Source organism: Dromiciops gliroides, chromosome 4 (assembly GCF_019393635.1).
Source record: "Dromiciops gliroides isolate mDroGli1 chromosome 4, mDroGli1.pri, whole genome shotgun sequence".
Lineage (NCBI taxonomy): Eukaryota > Metazoa > Chordata > Mammalia > Microbiotheria > Microbiotheriidae > Dromiciops > Dromiciops gliroides.
In genome coordinates, this window is record NC_057864.1 from 159,296,001 (window position 1) to 159,313,120 (window position 17,120).

The window sequence follows — 17,120 nt, forward strand, 5'->3', positions numbered from 1 at the left end:
CACTTGACACTTATTAGCTCTGTGACCCTGGGCAAGTCACTTAACCCCAATTGCCTCACCAAAAAAATAAATAAAAGAAAGAAAAGAAAATTTAAGTTTGTGCTTGGAATTCAGAAGGAAAGTTTTGTCTAATTTTTTGATAAAACTACCCCCCACCCCACAGTGTGGCTAGGTTAAGGAAGTGGGGGGGGGGGCAGAAAGAAATTTTCCACTCTAGCATTGCCTTGCAAACTAATTAGAAAACTGAATGTAGCGTTAGTTATTACTTTAAACCAAGAAAAGAAAAGAAATCATCCAGAAAGGTCAGTGAATTTGATTGGGCCATCTAGTTAAGAAATTTGGGGATTCATATTAACTAAAGTCAAGTAAAATCTGTTAAAATATGAAATGCTTGGAATGAATGGTTCTTGGGTGAATTAATACTAAAATGAAATTATCAATTGAGGTTCTATAGGATATCATTTGGAAAATAGATTCAGGTATAATTGTGCTATTTAAATTGAGAAGGAGCCACACTCTTTTAAAACCAAATCCCAACCAAAAAACCCATAATTCATATACTTTTTTAAAAAATCATAAAACTAATCAGAAGAACATTGTACACAGTATCATCAACATTGTGTGTTGATCTACTGTGATGGACGATATTCTTCTTGCCAATTCAATGGTACAGAAGAGCTCCAGGGAACTCATGATAGAAAAGGATCTCCAAATCCAGGAAAAAAAACCCAAAACTGTGGAGTATAGATGCTGAATGAACCACACTATTTCTTTTGTTTTTGGTGCTATTGTTTTTCTATTTTGAGGTTTTTTGTCATTTTTCTGATTTTTCTCTTATAACATGACTAATGCAGAAATATGTTTAATGTTATTATGTGTATGTGTGTGTGTGTGTAACCTATATCAGATTATCTGCTGTCTAGGGGAGGGAGGAGGGAGGGAAGGGAGAGAGAAAAATCTGGGAAAGCTTGTATAAACAAAAGTTGAGAACTATCTTTACATGTAACAGGAAAAAAATTAAAATACTTTATTAATTTTTAAAAAATCATAAAACTGCCAATACCTATCAAAACCAATGATCACTCTCATTGCCCAGCAAAAAACAAGCAAACCAAAAAAACCCTAATGAACAAAAAGAAAAATAAAAAGAATTTACCATTACTTCATGAAATAAACCCCACAAGGAAAACTCGTAGGAATGCCACAGTCGAAATCTCTAAACTTCCAAGTCAAAGAAAAGACACAATCTAGCAACTTATGTCATAAATGAGGGGGAGATTTTGGAATACTCATTCTAAATACTAATTCTTACAATATTTCTAAGGTTTATGATCACAAATTATTACTTTTTTACAACTAAACATTCCTGATGAAAAGACTAGCTCTGAGTAGAAACTCTAAAATGCAAACACAAGAACAAAGAGAAACCTAGAAAAATAAATTTATATGAATTAGAAATAGCTATACAATGATGAAAAATATTCTAATACTATAATGGGAAGATAAAAACAAGTGTCCCTTTAGAACCTTAATGTCCTCAAAGGGGACTGAGGAAATTAAATATACAAGCAGAGGACCTGGGGATAGATTGCTTCTATTCTATGGAGTTGAAAAGAGGAAAAAGAAGGAATATATTAGTGTCAAAAGGAGAAAGAAGAGGGTAAAACTTATTTCTCATAATTGAGATGAGAAGGAGAGAATACAAACATAGAGGAAGGAGAGAGCATTAGGAGAACCTGAACCAAACAAAAGCGTCACAGTGGAACACACAAATAGTTTTGTGCAGAAACACACCCAGTTCAACAGGGAAATAGATTTTGGAAGTGAGTGGAAAACAAGGGGAGTGGAGTTAAGAGGGTGGATAATTCTGAGAAAGGAATAATTAAAAAGAAAACAAACTTCACCTTTAGAAGTTAATTCCTAAAAAGGAGATTAAAAGAAAAGAACTAGTTTTTTAAATGCAGTAATATTGTTTTTGGCCATACTATAAGTATTGATAATGAATATAACTGCACATGCTCAACCTAAACTTCTAACTTTTGGGGGATTCAAAATATCTCACACTCATTCTAAAAACTAATTCATACAAGAATATGGTAGCTGTGACAATTAGAGCGCTACCAACCTGTTGAGCAAGATACTGCAGGGAAGCTCTGCCATGAAAAGGAACACATGTGACTTAGTATCCGGAAGTGACCTTTCTAGGGTTTCAATAGTCAGATCATCAGGAAGTCATGTCTGCTGCATGTTAGTCGTGTCAGTCAGTGCTACCAACCAATTAGCTTGGAGCTGTGTGTGTGGACGGCCCTGTTTCCTGTTTCCCAGGAGGCTTCTGGGAGAAGCCACACAGGAGAGAAGTCTTTTGGTTTCTGGACGGCAGCTTGGCGGCAGAGGAGGCAGGGAGAGGCAGAATAGGGAAAGTAGACAAATCTTATACTTTATCCATGTGTTTCTCTTTACTAACCCTTAATATACTTTAATAAATACTTAAAAGGCTAAATCTTGCTAAAGCTTCTAATTAAAGGCAACCATTCATTAGATTTTAGATATCACAGTTAGAATTTTAGACCTTACATAGCTATAAAATAGGTGGATAAATGCTTCCGTTTAATTTCCTCACAAAAACTACTTCATATGATGTTTCTCCTAACTTGATTTTCTCTGCAAAATGAAGCAAAGGGTTTCATGGAGGTTTGACTGTATTTTAATTAATAATTGCTAATTCTTCCTTGACCTCTTTAGGTAAGATCATACATTTTAGATCTAGGAATGGAAGGGAACTTAAAAGATCACTTGTGTCAACCCCTTAATTTTTTTGTTGTTGTTGTTCTTCAATAAGTTTATTGTCTTAATCTGAAAATCTTCATAGAAAATTACAGATTTTGATGTTTTAACTGTCAGCAGTTTGGGGCATTTGGGGCAGTTCCATCTTTTCTTTTTAACTTCCCACTTGGGTTTGTAAAGAATTAATTGTGATTTGAGGTTTCTGTGACCCCATCTTTCCCTAAAATCAGAAACCCTGTGCACTCTGACCCTGGTGCATGCCCATGTGCCCTGACCTTGCTCTGGCATGTGCCTGCACACCTGCATGGACCTGGCCAAATTATAATGAAGGCAGCCCTGACATGACTGGAAGCCAGGTGAGGGCAGTCAGGTGACCTCTGGCATCTGGAAGCTGAAGGGGAGTTGGCAGTTGTAGAGCGGCTTGTTAATTCTGTCAATCAGGGCCACCAGCCAATTAGCTTGGGGCTGTGTGTCTGTCTGCCCTGTTTCCTGGAAGCCCCAGGGGTTGCTGGTAAGGAGAAGGGAGGAGTTTCACCATTCTAGCTTGGAGCCAGAAAGAAACAGGACACAGCCCTGTGTTCTATTGAGCCCTGGGCAGTGGTATGATTCAGGTTGTATTGTTTTCCTTCCCCTATTCCTTTTGTTCCCCCTTTCTCTTAGTTCTATTAATCTTACTTGTGTTTTTAAGTTCGTTCTTGTTAATAAACCCTGTTCTGTTTTTTGAAAGAGGCTGTTAATCTCCTCCCTTGCCCCAGTATTGTGGCGAGCCTCTTAACTAACACCCCCCAATTAAAATTTGGCCCCTACAGGTTTCTTTTCATGTCCTGGATTCTCTCTTATGCCAGCATGGGCTTTCTTATACATTACCTCCATCATGTTAGGAGTTACATTGTTCTTTATATATTCTGAGAATTGTTTTTTATAAGCATCTTCATCTTCTTCCATGAGATAATGCATATAACATTTTGACCCATGATGTGTTTGTAATGTACTTCAGCATTAAACTCCTTTCTTTCTGGGGCAGCTAGGTGGCACAGTGGATAAAGCACCGGCCCTGGAGTCAGGAGGACCTGAGTTCAAACATGGCCTCAGACATGGTATGCAGTGCTCCACACTTACAGCCCCAAATGTCTGCAAAAAGGACAATGTGTCTTCTTCTATCGTTTTTCTTTGGGGCCAAACTTAGTCAATATATTTCACAGCATTCAGTTTCAACTGTTCTGTGGTTCTTTCCATTTGTACTGTTTCAATAATTTTGTGTGTTGTTTTCTCAGTTCTACTTACTTTACTTTTTCCCACTTACTTTACAGGCCTTGCCATGCTTCTCTGTACTTATCACTGTTCTCTTACTAGACAGTAATATTCTATTACACTCACTCACTACAATTTGTTTAGCATTCATCCAGGGGATGGGTTTCTTTGTTCTAAGTTCTTTGCTACTACAAAAAATGCTGCTATAAATATTTTAGTGTATATGAGGCCTTTCTTTTTAAAGCTGACTTCCTCAGAGTATGTGCCTACCAGTGGAATTGATCTCTTGATCAAAAGGTAAGGACATTCTATTCACTTTCTTAGCATAGTTCCAAAATGCTTTCCATTATAGTTGGACCAAGGCAATACTCCATCAACAGTGTGTTTTTTAATTACCATCAACATAAATTTAACTTTGTTACCTCATGGTAACATATCCCACTTCTTTCTCTCTATTGAGAAGTAGTTATCAAGTATACAATGCAATTAATGTAGACCAGGTTACAAAAGGTCACAGGACCACAGAATTAAAACAGGAAGAAACCTCAAAGGTCATTTAGTCCAAAGTCCTCCCTTAACAGACTATGAAACTAAAGCCCAAGTGTTTGATTATGTTAAAACAATAAGAGTGCTAGGAAGTTAACCGCCATGGGGAAAAAATGTACTTAACAAAATGGAATGGTAGCACAAGGAATAACAAAAGTTCAGGTCTTATTAACTGTACGATTATAACACAAAATGAATGAGTTTAATCAATTTTAATGAATGGACTCTGCAGCACAACTGAAGGGCCTCGTGCTAGTAGTTATTCTAATATGCTCCCTTTTCCTTTTATGGGAGAAAAATATATAGTCCATATGCCATACCATTAACATCCACTTAAAACCACTAAAACTCATTCATTCTCTTTATAAAGAGCTGGCAATATTACTTTTCTATAATGTAACTTATGATAAAGTCACATTATGAAGCACTGTGGTTCACTTATGTGTGGTGCTGCTTAAGCAATGTTATAGATTTTCAAATGTCCACAAAGAAGTTACAATTCAGCAACTATTAATGCTCAAAACAATGTGCATTTCTGCCTTTTAAAAGGAAGGCTGACTTGAAGCAAATGTTTCTTCTTGTTTAACATTACTAATACCATCTGATTTCTTTGGTGGTGATCTTGAATCTACTCACCTCATCTCTTTTAGTTTGCAAAAGGAAACTGATGAAGTTGGAATGATTTTTAGTATTGGTCAAATAGTTCAGCATATTAGAAGCCTCTAATATAAACAGTTTAGTACTGGTTAGCAATACACTATTCAAAAGTTCTTAAAATTGAACCTGAAGAAATATGTTTAGTCTATGCTTCTATGATAGAATGTAAATAATACTAGAATAATTGAACTATACATATTCACATGAAAGTGACTAGCTAATAACTAGAAAAAGGAAACAAATACTACAAAGACCACTTCATAGATACTTCAAAGTACTCTCAACTTTCTAATTCAGTAAGTTATTAAATAAATAAAATGCAAAATAGTGAGAGATAGATATTAAATTTAAATATAGTAAGGTCATCAGGTAAATTCCTTCCAAAACTTGAAATCAAAGCCAGTGCATTTATTAGTCTGGGTCAATACCAGACAAGGACAGTCAAATTCTGAGGTTGTCTAAAAGAAGAATTCTATTTCCAAAATGTTAATTATAAAATAAAAAATTATCTTTATAGAGAAAGAAATCTAAAAAAAGTAGGAAAATCTGCCTTTTCACTAGTGGCTAAACATAAAGAATGAACATGAAAAAAAAAGTATGAACATGAACTACAAGTAAATTTTAGGGAAATATCCCTAAGACAATTTTGGCAGTACTTCTTAAAGCTTTGTGCTCTATGTGTCTTATGCTTTCTTTTCTTGTGGCAGCCAGATTTTAAAGACCAAATTTTTAAGAAATCTCAAGGCTTCCAGGAAGACTGGCAAAAAGGAGAACACATAGCAGGCACAGGAGAGCTGAAAATTCCTCCATACCAAGTCTTAAAAGACTTGGACCAGTCCACATAATTTAAGACACCAGTAGGACACTCTCTAGTAACTAGAACCATAGTTTTAAAACAAAAGATAGTACATTTAACCAAAAACATCAGATGCTACCAAAACACATTTCTGGCTACAAAGCTGCTTATACAACTTAAAAACTTTATAGACAGTAAGAAAAGGTAATTGATAATATTCTGAACGTGCAACTTCCAGGATTATGGATTCATCTCTAGCCCTTTCTACTACCCAGGCAATCACTTACAATTCCTGGTCCAAATCCTGGCATTATCCACTTAATAGACTTAAAGAATAAAAAATACTTATTTTCACTTAAAGGACTATAGAGAGATAGGAAGGAGGGGTCACTGAAAGGTAAAAGGCACAAGGTAAGAACAAGGCAAAACTCAAATAAGCAATTACCATATCATTGTTTCCAAGGTCACATACAAAACAAAAAGTTTACAAAGCAGGGTTCAAAAAGTCCTAACCAGTCCTATCAAAACCCCCTAATACTGACACAGAATCTTCTGACCTTTTTAGAACCATCATACCACCATCTTTCTCTGACCTTATCTCCTCTTATCCCAAATACAAGCACAGCTCTCTGGAAAACACTTCAACATACAGGTCAAACCCTACAACAATTAAGTACCATGGATTTGGGGGTGGGAGGAGGAAAAGTTCATTTTTATTACATATATTCTTCAATGTATATAGGCTGCCTTTTTGTTTTTTTGTTTTTTTGGCAGGGCAAATGAGGGTTAAGTGACTTGCCCAAGGTTACACAGCCAGTAAGTGTCAAGTGTCTGAGGCCAGATTTGAACTCAGGTCCTCCTGAATCCAGAGAGAGTGCTTTTTCTACTGCGCCACCTACCTGCCCCTAGCCTGCCTTTTAATTTTGAAAGCTATTTGTGTTATATAAAAGTTTTGGTGGCCTTCGCATTGTTAATGTAGATTAACATTTTACATATATGTGTGTGTGTGTGTGTGTGTGTGTATATATATTTCACATCTACATATAAAATTTATGTGTGCATACATGTACACACACACACACACACACACGTATATATGAGTGATATAGGTCAGAGTCAAATCAATCAAGAAACCAACTCATCTTCCCCCAGGCACTGTTACATTTGCTCAGGAAATCTCCCTTATACTCACTAGAGGGTCATTTAACAGTCTTTTTTAGAGAGGTGATTGTACAGAGCCCTAACTGTTGGGTCACTTAGGGAAGTACCAAAGAAATAAAGACAAAAACCCTCTCAAAGAACTTGTAATTTTGATGGAGTATGCATCTACACTAAAACACAACATAAATCAAGATATAAATTAAATTATTGTAAGCTTTGAGTACATAAATATTTTGAAAAGGAGTGACTAGAATTGTGTGGAGGTTAGAGGAGGTTTCCCAAATAAGGTAGGGATTGTTGGATGTTTTGAAGGATGACAGGGATAAATCTTATCGGAGCAAAATGGGAAGGCATCATCTTGTACAATTACTTAATATGATTGTTTTGTTTTGTTTTCAACATAAATTCAGGGTTTAAATATATATTTATCCTGGATAAATTTCATCCTGTTGCATTTTGACCTTATGTGGTACCTTTGCAAAGGCATTACTGCAGAAATAGACAAGTTTTTCTCTGGTCCTTAATGGAGCTTGACAGATGTGTTTGGCCAGAGGAGAGCCCAGCCCAGGATACAGAGATTCCTGAACATTGAGCATTAGCATCAGAGTCAGTGATTAGAAAGTGTCTAAAAACCTTTTTCTTTTTTCCCTTTTTAGCCGATGCTGCTGCTGCTGATCCAGAATATAACTTCCTAGAAGACCTTGATGAACCTGACACAGAGGACTTCCGCAATGACCGGGCAGTGAGAATTACCAGTGAGTCTTTGTTGAGTGTGTGTCCAAACCTCAGCTCTTCTCCACTTCCCCTCTGATATCTTTGAGTATAAAATTTGGGGGATGGAATTTAGAACTCCTCTTAGTTGGGATGCTCAGATCTTCTCTCAGATGAAATTTTGAAGCTCTATAGCTTTAGCTACTGCAGAATTGAGCCTAACAATCCAATTAACATGATGCCAAGCTGGACTTGGAGTTTACCAGCAAACATTTATTAAGGACCTACCAGTTGCTACTATATCACTATACGAAGTCCTAGGACATAGGAGTACAAAAATAAGACAGCCCCTGCCCTCAAGGAGTTTACAGACTTTTGAAAGTATGAGAAAATAATGGGATTTGGTGGAAACCCAAAGGCCCCACCTGAGATTAATTTAGAACTGATTGAATTGAGACTGATTGAGAGTGATTGACTTCACTGATTAACCTACTTAAAGTTAATTCAATTAAAGCCACACCTGGCTGCCTCCAAAGAGGGAGTATTCTCAGAGACTGTGGACTGTGACATCAACACAAGACTACCCTCCAGTCCAGTGAACCAATGGATTTGGATGATGCTAACCAATCACCTCTCCTCTGGACCTATAAAAAGCTTCCACACACAGTTTGCTAGAACAGTTCATGGCTGAAGCAGGCTTGTGTTGGAGGACTTAAGGAAGAACCAGACCAGGCTGAAGCTCTAGGCTAGATAGGCCTTTTCTTAACTTTCTGAACTCCATGTGTTCTCTTTTTACTGATACCTGATATGCTCTAATAAATAATTAATGCCCAAAGACTGGTTGCTAAAGCTTCTAATTTAAGGTGATCACATTTTTAGATTTTAAACATCACAAAGGGCTATAATGTGTCCACTGATGAGTAAATAAAGCCTATATACAAAGACTATCTGGATTCTAAACTTGCCCCTGTCATTTATCTGTATGACCATGGGCCTGTTATTTTATCTCTTGAGGCATCAGCCTCCTGTGTCACTTAAAATACTGGGGACTATGCTTGCTTCTGGCCTAAATTACTGGGGAACTAGGCTGGGGTTTCTAAGATATTGCTACTTATGAATTAGAGACTGTTGCACCAGTTTTGGCAGCAAGCATTTTTTACTAATTTGACTATGTGTCTTAATAACTTCCCCATTAGTTACATACCCAGCATGGAATCCCAGGAAGGGGTTCTGTGGAAAGTGAGCCAAGGGTCAGAGAATAAGAGAGACTTGTGAGAGTAATAGAGCAAGAGAATGACCCTTATGTTGCCAGGGATTTTTATTCTCCTTCAGATCGAGACAAGTCACGGGTCACCACACATTGATCTAAACTGCTTGGTTAGCATTATTCAACTCTATTGATTAACATCACTTGTGGATAGTCAAGGTGTATCTCCTTTCTCTATGTAGTCAGACAGGTCAATCTGCATTCCTTTTGTTAGGCTGCAGGCTCTGCGGAGGGGGAGAGATCTGCTTCTGGATTTCTCTTAGAGATTCTTTTTTTTTTGTGAGGCAATTGGGGTTAAGTGACTTGCCCAGGGTCACACAGCTAGTAAGTGTTAAGTGTCTGAGGCCGGATTTGAACTCAGGTACTCCTGACTCCAGGGCCGGTGCTCTATCCACTGCGCCATCTAGCTGCCCCTGAGATTCATTATTAATAATTATTTTCTCAAACTCCTTATTTCTAAAATGAAGAGTATGAACTAAGTGGCTTTTAAGGACCCACTTTTGTAGAGAGGGCATTAACATCTAGATAAATGGGAAAAGGCCTTTTGAAGAAGGTGAGACTTGAGCCAAAATCCCTTGAGCTAGGGATTTTAGGGAGGAGAGTATTCCAGACATGGGGAGATACCCTGTGCAAAGGCATAGAAATGAAAGATGGGATGTCATGTAAGGACCAAATAAACCAGTTTGACCTGAGTAAGGAAAAATAATGTAAAATCCACCTGCAAAGGTAGACAGGGCTTTAAATACCAAATCAAGGAGTTTATATTTTATCTTAGAAGTTTCAATTGACTCTTTTAGAGCAAAGGAGTGACATACACTACAAGCTATGCTTTTGAAAGATCAGTTTGGCAGTTACATAAAGGAGGCAGTGCAGGGAAACCAATTAGAAAACTATTGCACTTGTCTAGGTGAGAGCTAGGTGATTGTGGCATGAGCAGAGAGAAGTGGATGGATGCAAAAATCATTAAACTTTAAAAATTAACATTTATAAGATTTGGCAACTGAGTAATTATAAAGTGCTGAGCATAGTTCCTAGGTTGTGAATCCGGGCAACTGAAAGAATCATGGTGCTGTGGCCATTAGAGAAATTTGGAGGAAAGATAAAGGGCACTTTTTAATTTTTTTTTTGGTGAGGCAGTTGGGGTTAAGTGACTTGCTCAGGGTCACACAGCTAGTGAATGTTAAGTGTCTGAGGCCAGATTTGAACTCAGGTCCTCCTGAATCCAAGGCCAGTGCTCTATCCTCTGCGCCACCTACCTGCCCCTGATAAAGAGCACTTTTGGACTATCACATTTGAGAGGTTGATAAGATTCCAGATAGAGATATCTAACTTGGATTTGGAGGTAAAGAATTGATGCTCAGAGAAATGGGAATCTTGAGGGGGTTCAGTAGGTTAAAGGGCTGGGTCTGGAGTCAGGAAGTCCTGAGTTGTAAGGGGCTAAAATTCTAGCTAGTCTGTCTAAAATATCTAATAAGTGGTTGTCAATAAATTATAAGCTTTAGCAAGAGTTAGACTTTTAAGAATTTATTAAGGAGAATAAGAATTTGGTGAAGAGAGAGAGAAAGGCCTAGATTCATCTATCTATTAAAGGGAGAGCACATTTCTTTCTTTTTTTTTTTCTTTTTTTTTGGTGGGGCAATGGGGGTTAAGTGACTTGGCCAGGGTCACATAGCTAGTAAGTGTCAAGTGTCTGAGGCCGAATTTGAACTCAGGTACTCCTGAACCCAGGGCTGGTGCTTTATCCACTGCGCCACCTAGCTGCTCCCGGGAGAGCGCATTTCTAGCTTCCTTCTCCACCAGAGACCTGAGGGGGAAAAAAAGGCCCCCTCTTTCTCCCACAAGCAAACATCACTTCCTGATGCCAAAGAAAAGCTTCATGGCCTTGCCTCAGGGGCCTTCTCCTCATGGCATCATTCCAATTGTTACAGTCACCACTTTGTTTCTTCAAGAAACACAGGGTGTTTCCTTGATGAAACAGTCAAAAATAATATTATAATACCCTATACTAGCAAACAATGTGTTATTAACAGTATGGAAAAGGGAGAGAGAGAAAAGTTTTGTCCAGAGGGGTGGCCCCTCATGAACCAACACTTTGACACTAGCCTGCAGAAGGAGGGCCTCTGCAGAGAATCCATATTACAAATGGTGTACATAACAACAGAAAGGAATAAAATTCAACAAAACAAAACCCTTCATTTAAAGTCTTTGAAAGTCTTTTCTCACATGGTTCTTGGGACGTCCTCTGGGTGTAGTCGTGGAATGGAAGTCTTTTCAGGGGTTGATGTGTGGATGCTGGTAATCAGACAGGAAAATTTCCTACAAAATTGAGCTTAACATAACTTTAAAATAGCTTTGCCAAAAATCAAACAATGAAAGTTCTTAAAAACATGTCTAAGGGAATTCAGAATCTTAGTTGTTACACATGAAACATATAATAAAACAAAAATGGAAACATTCTCTAAAACTTAATATTACTATAGTCCCCCCTTGTGGAGGGTAAATTGAGAAGACAATTGCTGCGATATTAATTTAAAAATTACATTTTAGCTTTGTTTCATCACTTTTTGCATCATCTGCCTAATTATCCTTATGCCATTATGAGAAATTTAAAAATCTAATATAATTGGTAACAGATGTCAAGGCCAAATCCAACACTGTATTTATCATGATACCTGAGATGATTATGGGGGTTACCATAAACGAACAAAGAAATGATGGGATATGATATGAGCATTCCCACACTTGAGCAATATATACTTCCCATGCAGTATGCTATGCTTAAAATAGGTGGATGAGGGCAGCTAGGTGGCTCAGTAGATAGAACACCGGCCCTGGATTCAGGAGGACATGAGTTCAAATCCATCCTCAGACACTTGACACTTACTAGCTGTGTGATCCTGGGCAAGTCACTTAACCCCAACTGCCTCACCAAAAAAAAAAAAAGGTGGATGGGATATACGTCCATGACACCAAACATATTGGGGGAAACTGAGTCAGACTTAATCAGATGCATGGGATTGAGATGTCCATGGCATCAGGCATATAGGAGGGGGCATAGAAGCCAGGTGTAGAATGAGATGGGTGGGATGAAAACTTTCAGCCATCTGTACAGTATTGTGGGGGAAAACTTAAACCAAGAGAAACCAACCTCAACATTTGTCAAAAGCCGTTCCCTCCACCGTACCTTGACTTCATGCATGTCTCCCCTCATGTGATAGTTCAATGTCTGCTCTTGCATGTATTCCTCTTTCGATTGGATGGCATCTTGGCCAACTGGCATCTGATAACTCATGTGTTAAATGATAAGTTCCCATAATCCAAGTCTCTTATGGATTTAAAAATTGAGGATACTAAGGATCACAAAAAAATGTGAATGTACCTTGACTCAGAATATAATATACAATTATGCAATAATTTCAAATAATACCTTTTTTTACTAAGGTATTTTTTTTACAATTACTTTTGTGAAAAATCAGAACATATTTAAGTACAAGTTAAAACACAACACAGTCTTAAAGAAAACTTTTTTTTTTGAAAAGTAAATTTTTACAAATGTTCCCCTCTCTCTTTTTTTCTTTTGAATATGCTCATCAAAAATAATACTTTTAGAATCAATTTACACTTGCCATGGCAACCAGTTTGCCAGGGAAATGCTTTATAGAGTTTGATCAAATAATCAGTTGAGAGAAAAAAAATAACAAAAACAAACAACTCAGAATATGGGAGCACAATACTCCCAGAATTAACATTGTATTATGAAATCAAAACTATCTTGCATTGTTTCAAAATCAGATAGATGAACGAATAGAAGAAAATACACATGGAAGAATAAAAGACAATGAAATTCAAGCTAGGGAATTCTAAATGAATATGAACTTAACATTAATAAGAGTATTACAAAATATAAACTTGATCACATGACTATAAAAAGCTTTTACAAATATTCCTTTTTTTAAAAAAACTAAGTATAAAACAATCTCAAAAGCATGAAAATCTCTATGAAAATAAACCCATACCATTAATTTCAAAATGTAGATGTAATAGCATAGAAATCCTATATAAACTCTGAACTGACACTATTCCTCTGAGTGAATTTAGAACACTTTTGATTCCTATATCTAAAATCCCCAATACTCATATTAATACCTTGCTGCTTATTTCTACATTTCTGTAAAATATGTCTTCTTGAAATATGATGATCATTGTCATTTTTATTTAGCTTAAGTTTGTCTTCTTTAACCCCTCTATATTGTCTGTCAGTCCTTTCATAATACAAATGCTTTATAAGGTTACTAATTAAAGACAAAAGCAGATTAACAAAATTATGCACAAAACGAGCATATCTGGAAATTAAAGGGTTTTCCAAGGTTGGTTTGGGAGAACCACAGCAGGTCAAGTCAGAATCACAGCCAGGCTGGGGAAGGGCTGAGCCTGACTGCTCTGGTAACTGAGTAGAAACTGCAAATGTAGGTAGAGAAAGCTGTGTATGCTCTGAGGAGGGTGGAAGAGTAGGAGGTGGCACCAGAGGTGGGTTCCCGAGAGGAGGAGAGGGGACAACCTCTCCCATGTGGAGCATAGCCAGGGAATCAAACTCAGGCCTGATTTCCCTTTCCCCTGCTTCTAGGGGATTAAAGGCTTCTAGAGGCTGGGTCATTGTCTCCAGACATGCAAAATTAAAGCAACAATTAATGTTAGAATTTGGAAAAGCTGCAGGAGTTAGAAGTTTCTCTGAAAAGGCATGGTTGGGAGAGGGGGGGATATTTATATTCCCTTGTGTGAGCACCTTGCTCGCTCTTCTAACAAAAATAAAAATAAAAATAGAAAATCCACAAAAACAAAGCACTAACATGATCTTATCCCCCGTTTGTCTGGTTAAACAGACTAAAATCAGAAATAGGGTACTTAGGGAGTTGAAAAAGCCCATTTGAAATTTTAAAGGGAAAACAGCCAGTACTTGAGAGTTTAAAGGCACAGGGTAGGGGAAATTTCTTACCCAACCGGAAGATCAGAAGATTGTAGGTTCAACTTTCCTCTTCATGGTCAGCCATCTGTAAGGGGCTGAAATTCGAGCTAGTCTGTCTAAAATATCTAATGAGTGGTCGCCAATAAATTATAAGCTTTAGCAGACACTTGACACTTACTAGCTGTGTGACCCTGGGCAAGTCACTTAACCCTCATTGCCCTGCAAAAAAAACCCCAAACAAACAAACAAACAAACTTGTCTTGACATACAATTGGGAAAAAATAAAATACTATTAAAAATTTTATGCTTTGATCTTCATTCAGACTCTTATCAGTTTTTTCTTTGAAAGAGGATAGCATTTTTTTATCATAAGCTCTTCAGATTGTCTTGGATCTTTGTATTGCTTTAAATAGCTCAGTAATTCACAGTTGATCATCATACAGTGTTGCCATGTACAGAGTTATCTTGGTCTGCTCACTTCTCTCTGCATCAGTTCATGTATGTCTTCCCATGTTTTTCTGAAAGCAGGAAGAAAAGATCATTGACAGTTCTGGAGCATTGGTGAGGGAGACCTCAACCAAGTATTTGGGCTGACAGAAATTCTTTGAGCTGGTAATGTGTCCCAGGCATGAGGGACCCCACTTGTGCAACTCCCTGGATATGGAAGATGGAGTATCAAGTTTAAGAAACAACTTATATCCTAACCTTATTGGAATGGAAAGTTCATGAATGGGAAGAGTATGAAGTGAGGAAGTAAGGCTGGAAAGCAAGTAGGAGCCATATTCTGGAGGAATTATCTGCCACACTAAAGAGTTTGTACTTTATGCTATTGGCAGGATGGACCTGTCAGTATAATTTTCCTTAAAGTCATGTCTGACACTGTCACTCCCCTGCTCAGTAAATTCAGTGGCTTACCATTATTTTGAGGAAGTGTGTGTGTGTGTGTGTGTGTGTATTCCTGTCTGGCATTTAAAGTTCATCACAACCAGGCCCCTTCTTTTGCCTTTCCAGTATTCTTACACATTACTCCCCTCCACATGCTCTGACTTACTTGTGGTGGTTCACACATGACCCTCAGTCTCTTGTTTGAGGCTCTGTACCAGCTTTCTCTCATTCCTGGACTGTACTTCTTGAGTTCCTTCAAAACTCAGTTCAGAAGTCTTTCCTGATCCACCCAGCTACCAGTGTCTTCCCTCCTCAAACTACCTCCTGTTCACTTTGTACATATGTGTACATATATGTGTATGTGTGGTCTCTCCTGTTAGAATGCAAGCTTCTTGAGAGCAGAGACCGTTCCACTTGTGCCTTTGTATCTCTAGCACAATTCTGGTGCGTGTATCAGGTATTTAGTAAATGCTTATTGTTTGGTTTGTAAGTAGAGCAGTAAGATGATCACACTTGTTGCTTCTGAAGATTATTCTGCCAGCTACGTAGGGAATGGATAGGAGAAAGAGGACATTGCAAGCACGAACATAAATTATTACAATAGTCTAGAACAGAGGTAATAAAGGCTTGGACCAGGATTATTTGTGATGGAGAGAAGAGAACAGATATGAGAGATGTGGAGGCAGAAATGCCAAGACTGTGTGACTTGATAGTTGATAGTGAGGGGTAAGCTAGGGAGAAGTCAGGATTGACTCTGATGTTAAGAACCTGAGTGTCAGAGATTGTGTTGGTGCCCTCGGCAGAAATAGGGAATTTTGGAGGAGGACTAGGTTTGAAGGAAAGATAGGAATTCAGTTTGGATAATGTTTAGTTTTAGAAACCAATAGGATACTCAGGTAGAGATGTCTAGTACAGGCAGTTGATGGTATAGGATTGGAGAAAGATCAGGGCACATACACAGATTTGAGACTCGTCTATGGGGAAACCATGCTTGAACCTTGGAAGTAGATAAGGACATTGCAAGCAGAAAGTCTCTAGCAGTATGCTACAGGGTTGTATCCTTGACCTTTTCCTAACCAGTATACTCAGCAGTCTTGGGGAAGGTTGTTCAGCCATAAGTCCTAATTCTATGCCTTTCTGGGCAAACTCTCTCCATCTTATCCACGAAATTATTGTGACAAGCTTTATCAAATGTCTGATTTAAATTAAGATACATCATGCCTAGCACATTCCCCTGATCTACCCTTATCATAATCCTATCAGATTAGTGGATCCACTAATAGTCTGCTTGTTTTGTTGTAGAAAAGGAAGTAAATGAGCTGATGGAAGAATTATTTGAAACTGTAAGTACCAAAAGTTAATTGGGACCTTGAATAGTAACACTGGATGACCAGTGAACTGTAACACCCCCGTGCAGTTCCTCCCCCCTCCTTTCCCATGGTTGGGTTCTTTCCTCTAGAAAAATAGAATTTTCTGAAAGGGCAAATCTGTTTCCAAAACCCAGGAAATAACATCACCTCAAGAGATTATTTCTTATTATTATCAGCTTTCCATTATCCTCATATAATTGTTCTCAGTAAAATTTTAACCTCTCAAATTTTATCAGCCATATAGTAAACTATAGCATGATCTCCCCCACTGTCATTTGGTGGGGCCTCAGGGATTGCCTGAGCAAATGTAATTAGGAAAATTAATACACTGCTTTAATGCACGGCCAAATAAAATGTTAACAAGATCGGATCATGGACAGTCATATATCCTGTTGGTGTAGCTTACTGAGAGTTGGCTTTGTGAGTTAGGTTTCACACACACACACACACACACACACACACACACACACACACACACACACACACACACACCCTATATGAGACTTAAGTGTGTGAATACGAGAATCTCAGAATAAGAGTCATGGCCTCTACATAGGCTCATTTTGAATGCCTAGTTTACTAAGATCCTGTGTCCATTTCTTTCTTACCACAAGAATGAGTTTCTTTTCTTTCTTTTTTTTTTTTTTTTAATTTTTTTTTTTTTAGTGAGGCAATTGGGGTTAAGTGACTTGCCCAGGGTCACACAGCTAGTAAGTGTTAAGTGTCTGA

General features: G+C 37.8%; 1 protein-coding gene across 11 annotated transcripts in view; it reads left to right on the plus strand.

The window, feature by feature from the left end:
* The window catches only part of GON4L (gon-4 like), a 298,840-nt gene that overhangs the window by 241,300 nt on the left and 40,420 nt on the right, over positions 1 to 17,120 (plus strand). For 3 of the 11 annotated variants that reach the window (XM_044002400.1, XM_044002403.1, XM_044002401.1), the window contains exons 2-3: positions 7,852 to 7,950; positions 16,324 to 16,364. The exons of 3 other annotated variants lie outside the window; for them this stretch is intronic. In XM_044002400.1, coding sequence (XP_043858335.1) covers positions 16,344 to 16,364 — 21 coding nt within the window. In that variant the 5' untranslated portion in view covers positions 7,852 to 7,950; positions 16,324 to 16,343. Of the gene's footprint in view, positions 1 to 3,832; positions 3,882 to 7,851; positions 7,951 to 16,323; positions 16,365 to 17,120 lie in introns of those variants that run through there. 5 more of the 11 variants (XM_044002402.1, XM_044002405.1, XM_044002404.1 and 2 more) reach the window with 3 other exon arrangements.